Raw genomic sequence first — 16,919 nt, forward strand, 5'->3', positions numbered from 1 at the left:
ACTTGTGCCTTCAGCCATTCCAAGGACCTGTGAAGTTGTTGGCTCCACTTTCTTCTTCATCATGTTTAAGATCTTGTCAATATGCTTCTGTGCTGCATCCAAAAGGGTTTCCATTGGTGGCTTGCCACCAAGCATTTTGAACTCATGAAAAATCTGAAATAACAGATGCAGGACAGTATAATAGTACTGATACTGCGAGATGCACACAGCATCTGAAACTTGTCAGCTCAGGCTTTTCAAGCGCCGTGTACTGCTGCAGCAATTCATACATTGATGGGCTTGCTTCTTTGACCCAATGCCGCCGAGCATGAAATGTCCGGGTCATTGAGTCAGTGAGCTTCTCCACAGATGGTGTCGCACATTTCATTTCCTACTGCATGGATTTTGTGTGCATCTCGACACTCTGCTCATCTTCAGTTGATGCAATACTGTTCAGGTGTTCCTGTAACAAAGCAAGGCATTCTATAACTGTTAAGTTACAAATGTGTCTCCAACACACACTTTTACTGGTAACTTCACAGCTGTCTCTTGACACGATCGTACACTGCAGCACTATATCAACACTTAAAATTTCAAAATTCATCTAGTGAAAGCAAGCTGCAAGCAAGTAAATGAACTACTTTACTCTTATGTAACAAGTATATTTACTGCTCAGGTTGCATATGGTAGCAGAGATTAAACAAATATAGTAAGGTGTGAATTGTATGTCTGATACTGCAGCTGTTTGAATGCACCATATAGTATTTTATAAAAAGGTTTGTTTTTGATTTCCTATGCATACCACACCTTTGCTTTTCTTTTAACATTTGCTGTGCTGTAGCTCTGTGGGAGTTGGACCAGCTACAGAGCACTGAAGAAAGAAGCACTCACTGCACAGCCCTTCAGTGACTGTTTTCACATTATGCAAAGCACTTGTACATGTGAAATTATGATAATAGTACCTATCCCAGACGCATATACCACAGAGGGTGAGATCAGTATGTTGCAATTAGGGCTGGAAAGGTGGCTATGATTACATGTGCAATGTTAAGCTTATTTGGCTCAATATGTTACAGTTGGCTTTGCTATATGTGGTTTTGCCTGCATTAATATCATCATTAAGGTGCTAGAAGAACAAGAGGAAAAAGACTTCCCTTTGGCGCGAGCGCACACTCAGATGGCTATGCTACATCGGTTTTGCCTGCGTTACACCAAGCGATGATGACAGCGTAGGATCACAGCCTACGGAAGCCCAGCACCCTAAAGTGCTCCACACTTAAAATCCAGAATGTACTGACTTCGCTGCACAGGCGTTTTGCTGACATTGCCGAAGATGATGATGGAGGACCGTGCTTGCTGTATTTCTGTCGCATTTCTGCCACCTGCCCATCATTTAGGAACTTTTTCCTTTTCGAACTTGCACTTGAATTTCAAGGCATAGTGCCATGAATCCTGCATGTTGACAAACAGGATATCAGGAGGCGGATCACCTAGTTTATTTCAAAAGTCAAGAAAATTAACGTAAGTGTAACAAATATTTCTTAAACCTAGGTTTATTTTCTTCACTTTGTTAAAACACAGTAAAGTATTCCAATATGTTTTAAGTAAAGTTTGCAGACCTAGGTTCTGATTAAAAACAGAAGCTTTGCAGAAAATACAGGCAACAGTTACTTTAACAGACCCACTAACTTAGTCATACCTAATGCTTCATACACAATATTAGGTACTTATCATGAAGTAAAAAGGTTGTATACTTTTGAAAAAGGTGTGATAATTGCACTTTTGTTATTTAAATGAAGAACTGTGATTGCTGGTACCTTAAGAAATGCAGAATAAATATCACAATCCTCGGTGCATGAATGCTTTTAATCTTTTGTCACCACTTCTACATTGCCGCAACAGTAAGCTTTCTGTAAACAGCTGATAAGTAAACATAAATATTGGGAATTTGAAACTGGCATATCCAGACCCGGAGTGAGTCTTTCAAGACAACATGATGAAAAACAAGCTGCCGAGCAGCTTCCTCATAGAGCTTTCCTGGATACCTGTACAGGGAACCAAAAGGAACAAGTGATGGAAATAACGTGTTAGCCATGTTTGCCACAGTACCATATATATATTCATCTTGGAGCTATGCTTCCATATCGCAATCTTGATCAGATGCAATCCAGCTTATGGCGACTTTGGTCGAACTTTTCTGTTCGTGCGTTTCAGCACACCCCTGATTGCTTTATAAAAAGAGGAAACGCTATTGTGCCCATATAATCTTCACTGTTGTTGCTGTCACCACTCCTCAGGTAATGTTCGGCAGCAAGCTGACAGGCATATTAATGCCCAGTACCATCTATAGCTTAGACGTGACTGTGACATCAATGCTTCTCACACGGTACACATGACTGCACATGTTACATCCTCATACATACATGCAGACAAGCTTCAGTTGTGCTATTTTCAAATGTTTTGTTGAGACATCAAACTCATCTTAATATTTCTTTCTGCCACATTGTGGATGCACCTCTTGTATAATAATAATGACCTTGCCATGAACAATGTCCTTGTGGTGGGTGTGAAAGCTCTCAGTTCACTGTTCTGTAGAAAATTTGAAGCAGGGCCGTTATTCAGACATTCTGTCTATTGACTCACTGTACTGTTTTGCTTCTTGACTACATATTTTACTGAAAAGTCTTTTTTATTACAAGCCCACAGGAATAATAAGAATTATACAACATTTGCTGTTGTCTTTTCATATAAATAAATACTTGTTACATACTGACACTCTGTTGAAGTCTCATGAAATGATTAAGAGTGAAGAGAATGACAAACGAAAGGCAGGAACGTGAACCAGGGCTTAGCCCAGTAGGCTAACTTGCACTGGGGAAGGGGGTAGGAAACTTACAGAGGAGGAGAGAAAAGTCACTGTTGCAGCCAATGTGACAGCTACGCATAACCTAAAAGCACTACTACACAACACCAATAAGTTTGGCAGGGCATATTGTCACAGAGCACAATGATAATCGACAACATACTCACATTGTGTAACGGAAAAGGTCAAAACTGAGCCACTCGATAATGCGACGACGGGAGGTTGGTGTGACTTCTGACCTTTTTGTCACCTTTGAAAGGGTATAGAGGATATCCTTGGGGGCTGTGGGAAGAACATAGTGTTTAGGATCTGGTGTAGATTCTTTTTCCACTGTTGTAACTTTAGGCCTGGAAGTACTAAGGTGACCTATGAAAGCAACCTGTCTGCTCAAAAATAAGTAAAGGGAAAATCATTTCAAGATCAATGCAACTCTGAGTTACAGATAACACCTTCTATTAATAATCTTACTCTATGCTACAATTCTAACTTCTTGTGGCTGTGCTGAGAGACCTGACACCAGGGAATTTTCTCTCCCTATGGGGCAGTAATATCACTGAATCGTGTGGTCAAAACAAATAAGGCAGCGCATAAATTCAATTTTTGCTTTGTGTTCATATTTAATGTCACGATTTTAAATATACTTAGAATTAGTCTACTAACTTATTTACCTGGAACATGTCATCAAAAGCTAAGTGTTATGGTACATGGCAACTAGGGGGCACGAGGTCACATTTTACAAAGAAAGGCACCTGTATTTCTCATGCTAATATGCATTTTCTTCCGATTTCATAAATTTTAAGCCTGGACAGGCAGCATCCCCAATATAAAGAGCACAGGGAGACTATAATTCCAGAAGAAGCAGGGGAATAAACCTATGCGACTTTATATTTATGATCTCGTCAAACAGCATACTGAGTGTCACTCTGGATGAGTAATTTTGCCGTGTCATTGACAGACTATCAGAAAGGTTCAGTGATACTGCTGAACCTTCCTGCCAAAGATATCTGCTGCACTGAAGTGTGTAGCAGGTGTACGCGACAAAGCAACTCGGTGAAATGTCACACAATGTTGGCACTAAATATGAACAAACATTTCTGTGGATTCAAATTTTACACAACACACCTTTCGAAACTGCTGTTCTTTCTGTGCTAGCCAGAACTGTCTGGTCCCTTTAAAGTGTCCAACACTTCATCATTCTCAGAAGTTGCAGCACATGGTGGCACAGCTGGAATGACCACAAGAAACCCACACTGGCCTTTGCACCCTACCCACCGCATCTGCCCTGTGAATACGTGCTGACTTTCCCCATCCCCCACTACGGGCCGCTCACCTGTGCCCGCTCACCTGTGCTTTGACCACCTGCAAAAACAAACAGGAACTTGGAACCTTTCTACACCCCATGGGATTACCCGGCGCGTTGTCATTGCAGCCGAACTTCACATAAATTTGGATGGGTGTTGCACTTGGCAATGGCGAAATTTAACTTGTAGTGTGTGTGTGTGTGTGTGGTGTGTGTGTGTGTGTGTGTGTGTGTGTGTGTGTGTGTGTGTGTGTGTGTGTGTGTGTGCACGCGCGCACTATGGAGCTATTCAAACATGAGCCAGTGTGGTACTCTCTGAAGTGATGAAAACAACAGGGGTGCTTAAAATGCTCACACCAGGGTCTATTCAGGCACCTTCGTTGGCTGCCGTTATGTTCTTGTAAATACCCATTAAATCAACCTCCCTCCATCATCACATTTATATACATTATGCGTTCACATACTTTAGGCGCATCTGATTCCTCATACAAATAAGTATTTCTTACACTATTTCCACTATTTCAGCTGTCACAGGTGGATGCTGAGTTGGTGGTTCTGGGGGCTCCAGCTGCACTGCTCTGATCTTTACGCTTGCTGTTAAAATTGTGCTTTCTTCCCAGTCCAGGAATTCACCAAGTCCAGTGTCAAACACCTGCACATAAATGACCAAGAAAGTAAGCGTACACTGCCAGACAATCATTGCATGAAAGTTGTGGACATGAAAGCCTACGTATAAAAGTAACGTGGTGAAAGTTGGAAGGCAAGAATGTATAAAATAAATTCAGGGGCTTTATATGTCAAAACCTAGATAAATATGTTATGGTGTTGAGGTGGATTGATCTCCAGATTAATCTATACCATCTGGGGTCCTGTAACATGCATTTAAATATAAGCAGAGCAATAATTGGGGCTAGATAGTTCATGCTGACTTTTTTTTATGTGGGCTGATTAAAACTCGCAATACAAATAACATGAGCTAGCTATAAGCACAAACAAACACTGAAGTAACGGTATCGCGTTCGGTCAGCCCTGAAGAGGAAGTAACCTCATAGATTAAAGAGCTAATGGCTGAAGTGCCGATCGAAGCAATAAAAAGGGGAAAAGTGAGTTCTTCCATAGCCCTCATGAAGGCATGTCAAATTGAAATACACAGGGTAATTGGTATTTCATGATTATATAAAAAGCAAAAAAAACACACATACTGTGTGTGGGTGTTTTGTCTTGGGTGTAGTGCAATAAACTTCCAAATATTTTCTATTATGTTAAAAGCTCAGCAGCTGTACCGTCGCTGTGAGAGGACAAAGATTTCGTGATATCATTTCAGCGATACACCAATGCAATATGGTTTTTTAAAAAAAGTGAATAAGGGATTGCCAGCAACCTCTTTCTGAAATGCAACGGAGGATATCTCACCTGGAAAAGAAGATTCTCTGTTGTTTTCGCTTCTGGGAACTTCAGAAGAAACGCGCTCTTTAGAGTTTCCAGGGTGTGAGCTTCTGGAATATGTAGTGGACGGTAGAATTTGCCAAAAAATGCAACGCATCTGAGCATTTCACGGCATTAAAAAGCAAACGAAAAGAACAGAAGAGCCGGTGAGGGGAGCGACGCAAATTCTACACCAACGCACGAAAACGGAACTATAGACACTATGAGAGAAGAGTACGCTACGGCATATCTTCGCATTGCGCGCAAGCAGCTCAAACAAGTTACGTGAAATGTATATCAAAGAAAACAGTTTTAAAAACAAACTACGCATTTTCAACTGTTGCCATTACAACTTCAAATGTTCTTTTTTTTTTTTTGCTGCAGTGCATTATCTTGTACACAAAGCTACGGCAATGGTAGCAATCCGAAACTGCACCCAAAACAGCCGCACACGATGAGCTGACTGTCATGAGTGATTTGCTTTTGCCAGCAAATTAGCTGTCACTGCCGTCTTGTTGCTGTCACCGCCCATCTCCGGTCGACGACTCAGTCAGCTTGCTGGCCCGAATACACTCGATGATCATCGATCATGACGACATGAAATTGACATCATGATAACAGCAGACAAACATGCCCACTTGTTGCCCGTCGATAGTGCATGAATATCAGTTTCACGATTTCTTTTGTGTGCCTGTGCGTCGTTCGCAGTTTTGCGGTGGTATACCTCCGTGGCTGTGTGTGCTGTCCCTGTCTTCAGCGTAAGATGTCAATCACTTTGCTGATGAATACGTGTGCAGCAAGTGGCGCATGAGACACTTCATTGACGGTAGCAATCCGAAACTGCAGCCAAAACAGCCGCACGCAATCAGCTGACTGTCATGAGTGATTCGCTTTTGCCACCAAATTAGCTGTCACTGCCCGTCACCACCCATCTCCGGTCGACGATTCAGTCAGCTTGCTGGCCCAAATACACTCAACGATCATCGATCACGATGACATGAAACTGATATCACGATAACAGCAGACAAACATACCGAATTGTTGCACGTCGAGAGTGCGTGAATATCAGTTTCACGGTTCCTTTTGTGTGCCTGTGTGTCGTTCGCAGTTTCGTGGTGGTATACCTCTGTGACTGTGTGTGTTGTCCCCGTCTTCAGCTTGAGATGTCAACTGCTCTGCTTCTCAAAATGTGTGCAGCGAGCTGTACCTGAAGTGCTTTATTGATGCTGACTGCAGTGTCAACTATGTGCAATTCACAACGTGATCTGAGTTGAGCAAAAAAGAAAAAGGCAATGCCAGTCACGCAGTGCCCAAGGTGCACATTTAGGGGAACTTCCATCAGGCGGGTTGTAAACCACATGAGAGTCGACAGCATCGAGCCATATTCTCATGTGTTGTGTGGAATAGACGGTTGCATGGCATCATTTCGGTGTTACTTCGCCTATAAGAAGCACGTGTATAGAGTCCACAGAAAAGCTGCTGGCTTTATAGTCGACGAACGTGCAGCTGACTGGGGCTCCAGTGAAAAAACTGAAGATGTTTCTATTCCTGCTGCCCCAACCTTGTCAGAAGCACATAGTCATGATGCTGCCTCGAACATTTGCTTCATCATCAAAATCAAGAAACAATTGGCAATGTTGTATGTCAAAGTAGCAGAAAAGCTCAAACTGCCATTCAGCACCACTGATGAAATTGTTTCCATTCTGAAATCTCATTAATGATGTCATTGATGGGCTGAAGGAAAGAACAGTGAAGCTCCTCATGGAAGGAAGTGTGGCACCATGCATAGTGGAAAGCCTGCCACGTCAGCTGAATGCTACTGATATAGTGAGCAACATATTTTCCGACTTGAAAAGCACCCACATGAGAAAAAAGTATATTTCGGAGCACTTTAATTACACCGAGGTTAATCAAGTGCCACTGCAGACCGGCAGTCTCAATGACATCGAATGCTACATTCCCATCACTAAACTGGTTGCGAACTTCCTGAAATCTGAAGACTTATTTGGAATGCGTTTCACAGCCTACTGCGAAGCCTCAAGATGTGCTCTGCGACTTCACTGATGGTGATGCGTTCAGCAGGTATGACCACCTCACTCGGGACAGCAGTAACAACACAATATTTCTGCGGTTTTACACTGATGAATTGGAGCTTGTGAATCCATTCAGTGGCACAGCTGGACGGCACAAAATTCTAGCAGTCTACTTCTCTGTTTTAAATCTGCATCCCGACACCGCTCAAAACTCAGCTCGATTCACCTGCTTCTGGTTGTGGAATACCGTGTCGTGTTACGACATGGCATGGAAAAGGTGCTGCAGGCGCTTTTGCAAGACTTAAATTGAATACAAACAAAATGGAGTGTATGCTGCAAATCCGCACTTTCATGTTGCAATTGTGGCTTTCATTGAAGACGATCTCTCAATGCATTGCTTAGCATCACACAAACAACTGCGAATGCTGCGTAGATTGGATGACCGTGTCGAGGAGAACAAGCGCAGCACGCAAGAGCCACTTGCAAGCATTCACACTTGACCCAACTGTGAATGGCCCTTGTACGGCATCACCAGTGTTTCACCATTACAAGCTCTTGAACAATTTGACATCACAGAACAACTCCTTCCTGATGCCATGCATGACATACTCGAAGGGGGTATCGACTGTGTCCTTCGCCATGTTCTGGGAGGCTTAGTTGATGACTGAGTGATCCGTAAGCAGGACCTCGAAAGGATATCATCCTTTGAGTGCGGTTTTCATGATAAGAAGGCCACCTCTCCTGCCGTTAAGGTTGCATTTCTTAATGGCAAAGCCTCCCTGAGGGGATCAGCAAGCCAGAAATGGTGCTTGTTTCGTGTGCTTCCCCAGATATACGCCCAAGATGTTCCTGAAGGCAATTCTCACTGGGAGGTGTATTTGGCATACAGGCACATCACTGACATCATTTTGGCTGAGAAAATCACAAAGAGCTGTGTGCCGTATCTACAGGTGAGAGTGGAGGAGTGTCTGGAACTGTACACAGTGCAGTACCCAGATGCAGCAGTGACACCGAAAATACACTTGCTCCACTACCAAAAGTATATATTCAAGTATGACCCACCACACCATTACTGGGGCATGCGATTTGAAGCTAAACATTCTTATTTTAAGAGCATTGCATCCAAGACCAAGAACTTCAAGAACATCTGCCTTACACTTGCAACATGTCACCAGCTTCTTCAGGCATATGAGCTCTCTGGCAACATGTGAGACTCTGATTTTGAAACAACTGGAGCAAAGCAGCTCAGTGTCGATCTTCCAGAAGAGCAGCAGTCAGCTCTTTGTACAGTGACTGAAGAGGAGCTGGTCTCGACAGCTACAACCGCTAGCTTCAGTGGTTACTGTTATCGCACGGGTGACACTTTTGTACACAGTGTGCACGATGGTGAACCACAGTTCATGCAAATTGAAAGAGTCCTTGTTGTTAGGGGTTCGTTAGTGCTCTTATGCAAGCGAAACCCTGGAATGCAGTGAACACAGATCCCCTTACATTGTCAAGGTATCTGCTGACTTTGTTGCAATAATTCTGGGTCACATACAGGGTTTTTACCCACTTTATCTTTACTCCAGCCGTGGATTTTGTGAGGTTGTGACACACTGCGCTGTTTTTTAGAGCAGTTCTGGCAAGGCTGACTTCACAAGTTCTGCAGATACTATGTGCCATATTCATTCTAAAAAACAGGGCATGCAAAAATGGACACAAGAAAGAAATGTAGACACCACAAACACTGCAAAAATGTCTACACTTCTTTCTTGTGTCCGTGTTTGCATGCGCTGTCTTTTAGAGTAATTACTTACCAACTAGCTCAGCTCTCAGTTATTCTGCACCGTATTGCCTGCATCTTCTTGGTTTACAGGTGAAGTTACTAAAGAGAACCCTTGTATGCCTATTTTCACCCTTTGTTCTTTGGTGTATCTTTGTCAATGATTTGATGAAACAATCTGAAAAAAAAAAGCATTTGGAAAGCATTTGTTATACAAAGAAATTTGCCACCTTTAAATTGCAGGGATGATTAAAAAAAAACAAAAGTAGAGTGAATGAACACATCATTTCACTTTTGAATGTTGTCAGTTCAATGGATCACACCTTTTACTCTAAAGAAAAAAAGATATAGTACAGTAAAATCTCGTTAATTCAAACTCGAAGGGCACTACAGTATTGCTCGCATTAAGCTGAGTTTGAATTAGCGGGCGGGTGCTAGAATGAATGGACATCAAAATCAAATCAAATCAAGATGAGTTTATTAAGACATGTATACAAAAAATGCGTACATAATATTTGGACCAATAGCCTACGTGGCTAGTAGCTGGTCCAATAGAGAAAATACATAAAAGTTAGCAATGCACATGATTGGTCATGAAAAATGATTGGTTTTATACATATGGAAGTTTCAGTGATTTACAATCTACGTACGGAAGGTGATTACAATTCATTAGACAAGAAAAAGCGTTTGCAAGAAAGGTTGAAGTTACGCGTAGTTTTTATTTCCAGAGGCATAGTGTTCCAGGTTACAGCTCCGAAGAATTCTAGCAATCGTTCGCCATAAAACGTTGTTACAGGGAGGAAGATTTAAATTTAACTGACTTGTTTGTCTGGTGTTTGCACGTGGGAAGTTGAATATGGTGTTGGGTAGTGGAAAGTTTGTGTACAGTATTTTGTGAACTAGGCAAGCCACCTTATAATTTCTTAGCGCCGTAAATGAGAGAATATGAAGATCATTGAATAGGGTGCCACTGGGGTAATGAACGGGGGAGAATGTTATTATTCTTAAAGCACGTTTTTGTAACTGGAATATAGGTCTTAAATAAGTTTTGTATGTTAGGCCCCAGGCCTCACAGCAGTAGCCGAGGTGTGAATGAAACAGAGAAAAATATATGCAACGAAGTAGAGAACGAGGAAAATATTAGCGGGAACGGACCAGTGCATAACAGCTGAAAGCTAGTTTTCTACACACAGCATTGATCTGGTCTCTCCAGTGCAAGTGATGGTCAAAAAGAATTCCCAAGTATTTGAATGAGTCGACCCTATTCAGAGTTTGGTTGGCCAGAGAAATATTAATAAGGCTGCTGTAGTTCACTATTTTTCTGCTTGAGTGAAATACGACGTATTGAGTTTTCTCAGTATTTATGGCTAGCCTGTTTTCTGTAAACCACTTGTAAACCGCGCCACTGTAAACCGCGCCACACTGTGCGGGCAGAACCCAAAAAACCACCTCTGGGCTCGCTATCGTGAATGAGGTGCTACTACACATTTGTGGCAGGTGATTTTGTAAATCGAGTTCATGGAGCTCTAACAGCGAACAGAATTAATCGATCACTCAGTGATATGCCATGCACCAACATGCATTCGTGTGAGCAGTGAGCCTTAATGTCGAAATATATGACGCTATTTATGCTCCAACACACGTTTATTTACATGGCCAGAATTAATGCCATCAAAATGAAAGTAATCAGTCATTTGAATTAGCTTGTGTTCTTTCACTTGCAACTTAATCAGCATCGTTTGTATCTTGCCCATGAGCTCCAATGCAGCGTCTGAATTCTTATCTGCTGAGAAATGCTGCTGTTTTGTTGTTTTGCATCTCTAGTTCATTTGGTTTAGTTTGGTTTTGCAACATCACTCAGGATCACTCAGGGCTGACTACTGTGAGAAGTGATGAAAACCATTGGCTCCCAGTTCGAATTAACCATTGAGGATGCCGATGCGTTCAAATTAACAGGAGTTCTCCCCCATGGAAATACACAGGGCTGTGCCAGGACCAGGGCATTAGTTGGAATTAACAGAGTTCGAGTTAACAAGCTTTTACTGCATTTGGGACACTTGTTTGCCGCACAACAAGAATGGTCAACTACTTCAAGTGCTTTGCTTGTGTTAATGATCACCATGCACCTGGTACATTTTGTTCATGAGCCATGTGCACACCAGGGGCATGACATAAAATTCTTGATGGGAAAGTAGCAAGTGCACAGTTTGAGAAACCCAAATAATCTAGTTCATGATTATTGTTGTGTGGCGTAAAGATGCCACAAATGCATCTTTTTTTTTTTTTTAGCATAGGTTGTATAGAAACAAACAGCTATTTCTAAAGAATTTTAAAGACAATAAATGCCCACTTTGGTTTGTTATAGCATGTGGAGAATCTTTTATAACACTTTTCACCTCTCAATTTCTTTGTAGCTAACATGGTCAGTTGAATTCAAGAATTTTGAAGGAACTTCATGATATACCACATGTTTACACGACATTTAAACATTCTAGAAAAGCAAACACGATAAAATAAATTGTTTTCATGCTTGATGGTGTGTTTAAGGTGGTGACATTCTGCTATTCTCACAGGCAGCAGCTGCCCCCACCCTAATAACCTGCTGGTGGTATTAAGTGTGCTACACCTTTATTCATACCAGTCTTGTCATTATTTTAAGTACAGTGTTTGATCCTACAAGTTTTTCACAATAATGGCAGCTGAGGACACCTGATGTCGCATTCCAAGAACCGCTTACTTCCTACCTTTGCCCCCAGCAGGCCGTTGTGCAAAGCACGTCATCACTACACTTTAAAGGAGTCCTCACACAAAAATTTTTGCCCTGCATTTTTTTGCTGCAATGTGTTGCTGGGGGCCTGTTAGTCATGACACGGCACATCGTTTGCTGCAGCGCACGACAGATAATTAATTACAAGCTCCTCATTACCGACACAGCCTCAGTTTCGGTTTGACAGAGCTCCAAAAACGACAAGCCGCCGGGTGCAACTATCACTACCTAGCGAGTGAAACGCTCGGTCACGTGAGCACACAGAACAGTGACACATTTCTGCGTGGTCTGTCGTCGTCGGGCTCATCGTCGTCTGATGGCGACGATTTTCTTGTGGCGGGGATGGAAGGAATTTTCGACGTGGTGAATCACTTCAGGTTTGACCCGCTGGCAAGGAGCGATTCGTCGGGAAGCGCGTCAAAACAGAAATGGCGGCTACGACGTCATCATAACTTGTACCGGCTGAAACGATTACGTAGAGGAAGTAGGGGGTTCACCTCGGGTCACCTCTGAGGGTGTCAATGCACCAGGTGCGGCCTATAATACTGGATCGCGCTCGCGAACTTCAAAATTCATATACATACCTGCCAACTCTCCCGTATTGTCCGGGAGACTCCCGAATTTGGACCTAATCTCCTGATTGTACGAATGTCATTTCGAATCTCCCGAAAAGTGGCCACCACAGCGGAGGCGGGTTTCTTTTTCTCTCTTTTCTTAAAATCATGCGAGTACGTCAGCCTTTCCTGCTGTGGCGGTGCTGCGGAAGAGCACTCGCCACCACACTTCTATTTCATTGTCACCATATCGTAGAGTACCACCGGCTGGCCGTGAGAAGCGCTTGCCACCGTACCGAAAGTAGGCGAGGGAAAAGGTAGTCTCAACGGAAAAAGATTGCCAAAAGTGCACGGCGGCCGGAGCCGCGGCGCTCCACGAGCGCTCCGATAACGAGACTGTAGAGCACATTCCATTTTCCAAAGGAGGGGTGGCCGGCAGACCGGCAGTAAGTAAGCGGCCCCCATTGTGCTTTGCACTCTCGATATCGGCGTGCTTGGGAGAAACAGCGCTGCGTGTCGCAATCTTGCCGCTCCGGCCACCGTTCAGTTCATTTGTGGCAGTCGTTTCTGTTAAGCCTAACCAGAACTTTTCCGTCTCCATCTTGGCCCCCGCATTTTGTACGCTACGCCGTCTGCCCTGGGGGTTGCGTGTTTCCAGAGTTCAGTTAGAAGGTTGATGACGGCGTCAAAATCAAAGTACTTGCAAGTTTTTCTGGACTCATACACAGCTGGGCTTCCGTGCTTTGTGACTCCGCGGAAAGGTGACAAGTACGGATTCTGTACCACGTGCGCCTGTGAACTGCCTTGGTGCCTTCACAATAAAAAAGTTTGGTTCAAGCAGCTCAAAACAAACATCCGTATTGTTGTGTCGTGCGACCCCTGGTGCCATGCTGAGACACCAGTGCTGTTGTGCTTTCTATTCATGCTACTGAGGGGAGCTGGGTCTCTGCCATGCCTCTGTGCTACCACCAATCCGGCGTGGTCATGCCGGTCATGTGACCCGTGCCTCGCTGACCAATAGCCTTTCCTCTCTCTCCTTAAAACCGCCTGCAATAAACGCGGGAGAGCAGTCTCCCGTCAGTCTCGCCGAAGCTTGGTCTCTGCGTCGTCACTCCGCGCGCCCTCCCGTCGTCCGGCCTCTCCGTCGGCCCGCCGCGGGTTACGCCGCGCTCCTGCCCTACACAACACGTATTCCTCTCTGATGTCAGTCTCTAGTCTCAGTAATTTGCGCTATGCAAGAAGACCCCCCCCCCCCCCTGCGATCTCCCGAATTTTCGTGCTGTGAGGTTGGCAGGTATGCATATAAAATACCTTCCAAGCTTTATTTGCTGTCAATATTTTGCAGATGGTACACGCACGTACACGGGAATTGATCCAACAGGCTATTTCGGGCGTGAAATTTTGTGTCAGTACCCCTTTAAGTTTTTAATATACTATCACAAACATTTTTTTTTAGGACTGTACTGGAGGGGGTGCAGGGGAAGAGGTGTTGCGCTGCAGTGAAACATGACTCACCCTAATGGAGACCCCTGCGCATGACTATGGCTGGTTTTTTTTTTTTTTTTTGACATATGTATTTTATGAATATTTGACACAGTGAAAACCTTTAGAAAATAAAGTGGATGAAAAGACAACTTGCCCTGCCAGCGGCAAGTTGTCTTTTTGTCCACTTTACTTTCTTCACATCTATATTACAATACACTTGAAACGGTACAATTAACAACCCTTATTACCTTCCTTGGCTTCATTATCAGCTGATTTGCATTAAGATTGTGTCAAACAAAAAGGAACGAGCTCTCGGAATGACCTTCCTTCATTTATACGTATATATTTAGTGAGTTATGGAAGCAAAGACGCGTCACATCAGAGTGTGACCATATTGGCAGCTTTTCTTCGGATAAATTTCGAGAAGCCGTTTATGGATGGTTGTGATGTCTCCTTTCAACAGGCCATGCATAACAAAAAAAAAACACTGCAAGTGCCTTTTGATTTGCTGTACTTCCTTGACATTGCTGGTACACATAAAAAAATGTAGGGTGTGTTCTCGTAACCAGGATATTTTCTGGAAGAAACAAAAGAAAATAAATTTTTGAAAAAATGTTATATTCAATTGCAAAGGAATCCAGCAACACGAAAACAGACAAAACGATATCTCTTTTTAAACGGAGGATGGTGCAGCATGATGTATGGCAAGAAAACGATAAGGGGCCTTTTTTTGCACTGCACAATCTGTATATTTAAGATTGCAGTAGAAAGGAAGTTGTATAAAATGCGTACAAAAACTCAATTATATGCATGGAATCTTGTCAAAAGACCACTGTAGCCTTGGTGGTGCAGGCAGGGCATAGTTTTTTTTATTTATATTTCATTTATTTTCGCCCAACTCCACTTAAAGTAGCCTTCGCATTCTTTCCCGTTATGAACTGAAGTTGACACCGCGATGATAAGAACACGACAGCCCAGGGGCGTAGCCAGGGGGGGGGGTCCGAACCCGCCTCCCGCCGGAAAAAAATTCTGGCTACGCCCCTGCTACAGCTGTTACAGTCAGAAACTTGGGTGCGACTCGACTAAATTGATCAAACGAAACTATCGGTCACTTTGCATAACGAGGAGAGCACCTGTTTTTCAATAAGCAATTTTATACCGGCGTCACTTGGTGCACTGTTGATCGCGATTGAGTCCGATCAGGATCAAATTTTTCAGCAGTGATAGGCTCACGTGACACCGGCAGTTAAATAACGTACGCAAAGGCAGCGTTGCATTATCGTCTTAATCCTGATCGGACCTCAATGCGATCAAAGGTGGCCGTGCAGCACCGCATAAAAACTACATAATCAGCAAATGTAGTTGCAGCTCAGCTCGCTTAAGTTAGATAATGCTGTCCACAAGCACTGTCTAAAAAGCACAGAGTATTGCTGACAGTAGTATGCATGGACGCACCGATTATCAATTAGAAAATGAACTTGCCTGTTTTGCGATTATCTGTCTTGATCGGCGTTTATATCGCACAAAGATCGAGCAATAAGAAGTGTAGTTACACGCTGAACGCAGTCAACATTGCACGTCGACTGTGTTCAATTCAGCAGTCTCTCAGTAGAGGACCGCCGTTTGAACCCGTAGACGATAACTGGTTGCACACAGCCGGTAAAATTAATAAAATCACGACGCACAGCTTTGCGATAACTCAGCTTGCGCACGCGTAGGAGAAACTGGAGAAGCAACGAGGTTTTGGGGAGAAACGTTGCTCCAATTTCATTTGCGGCAAGAGGGCGCAACGCGTGAAGCTTTCGGAAAGGAGCAACTCGCCAGCCTGAAGGAGAAATGAAGCTAATTTCTCCTTTCTCGCTCCCTTTTTTTTAGTGTAGTCGCGGATCAGGATGGGAAGACCTTGAGCCTCGCTCCTGCAGTATATAACAACCCTTGCTGGTGTCTTCGTGGGTGTCATAAAACAATGCGTACACTGAATGGTGTGCGCTGTGCGAAGAAGGTCTCAAAGGCTGCGCATGCGCTGCGGTCACGTGACTCTCACCGTCCGCAAACGAAAGATGCCGCCATCGTCTCTGTGGCTGTTTGCCCCCCCCTCGGCGCAGTCAGCCCACCCCAGGCATAACTTCCTGTATGCATGCACTAGTGATTGATCATTTGTGAAATGTAGAATACGCACACCCCGGACCGCCGACATAGGCAGAAATGTGCTGCTGTCACCGCAGCGTAACATGAGTACGCGCCACAGTATTGTTCGTTTGTTTAGGTTAGCATTGTGGGCGCCTTGCACTCGCCAGGTGCCTACGCTGGGCCATTGTGGCCACTTTCTCATCAAGGAGTCGGGACAGCTCCTTCGGGCCACCTTCGGTACGCCAAGGGAAGCGAAGGCGGTGCGCCCCGTTGAGCGCCATGCCGCAGGTTAGAAAAACAGTTTTTTTACCTCGACATGAGATTAAGGTTTCGTAGAAGGCTATACGATAGTCCTTGTTTGTAAAGCTTAGTAAAAAAATGTTGTCAAAAGCCAGCGATGAGCAATTTAGGTGACAGACGCAACACGGCCGCTCCTTTTGTCATTCTTTTTCGTTCTTTTGGACATCTGTCACTTTTTCTTAGCTTGCTCCATACAGCAGTTGGCCTTTCCTGCTAGTTTCGTCTATGTTCATGATATGAAAGCGTGAAATCATAGATTCTCGCGCCGTAATCAAATGCAGATAAAAACTCCCTCGGAGAACGCCTATAGCTGATGGC

The 16,919-nt window shown here is 43.8% G+C and overlaps 1 protein-coding gene across 1 annotated transcript in view; it reads right to left on the reverse strand.

Annotated features, from left to right (window-relative positions):
* The window catches only part of LOC119375961 (N-acetylated-alpha-linked acidic dipeptidase 2-like), a gene marked incomplete at its 3' end in the record, with an annotated part of 58,483 nt that extends 41,901 nt beyond the window's left edge, over positions 1–16,582 (reverse strand). The window contains exons 1-4 of the mRNA XM_049411334.1: positions 16,466–16,582; positions 4,675–4,794; positions 4,187–4,201; positions 28–153 (exon numbers count right to left, since the gene is read on the reverse strand). Of these exons, the coding sequence (XP_049267291.1) occupies positions 28–153; positions 4,187–4,201; positions 4,675–4,794; positions 16,466–16,582 (378 nt within the window). The remainder of the gene's footprint in view (positions 1–27; positions 154–4,186; positions 4,202–4,674; positions 4,795–16,465) is intronic.
* Positions 16,583–16,919: the final 337 nt, after the last annotated feature.

The sequence above is a fragment of the Rhipicephalus sanguineus genome, unplaced genomic scaffold (genome assembly GCF_013339695.2).
Source record: "Rhipicephalus sanguineus isolate Rsan-2018 unplaced genomic scaffold, BIME_Rsan_1.4 Seq1043, whole genome shotgun sequence".
NCBI lineage: Eukaryota > Metazoa > Arthropoda > Arachnida > Ixodida > Ixodidae > Rhipicephalus > Rhipicephalus sanguineus.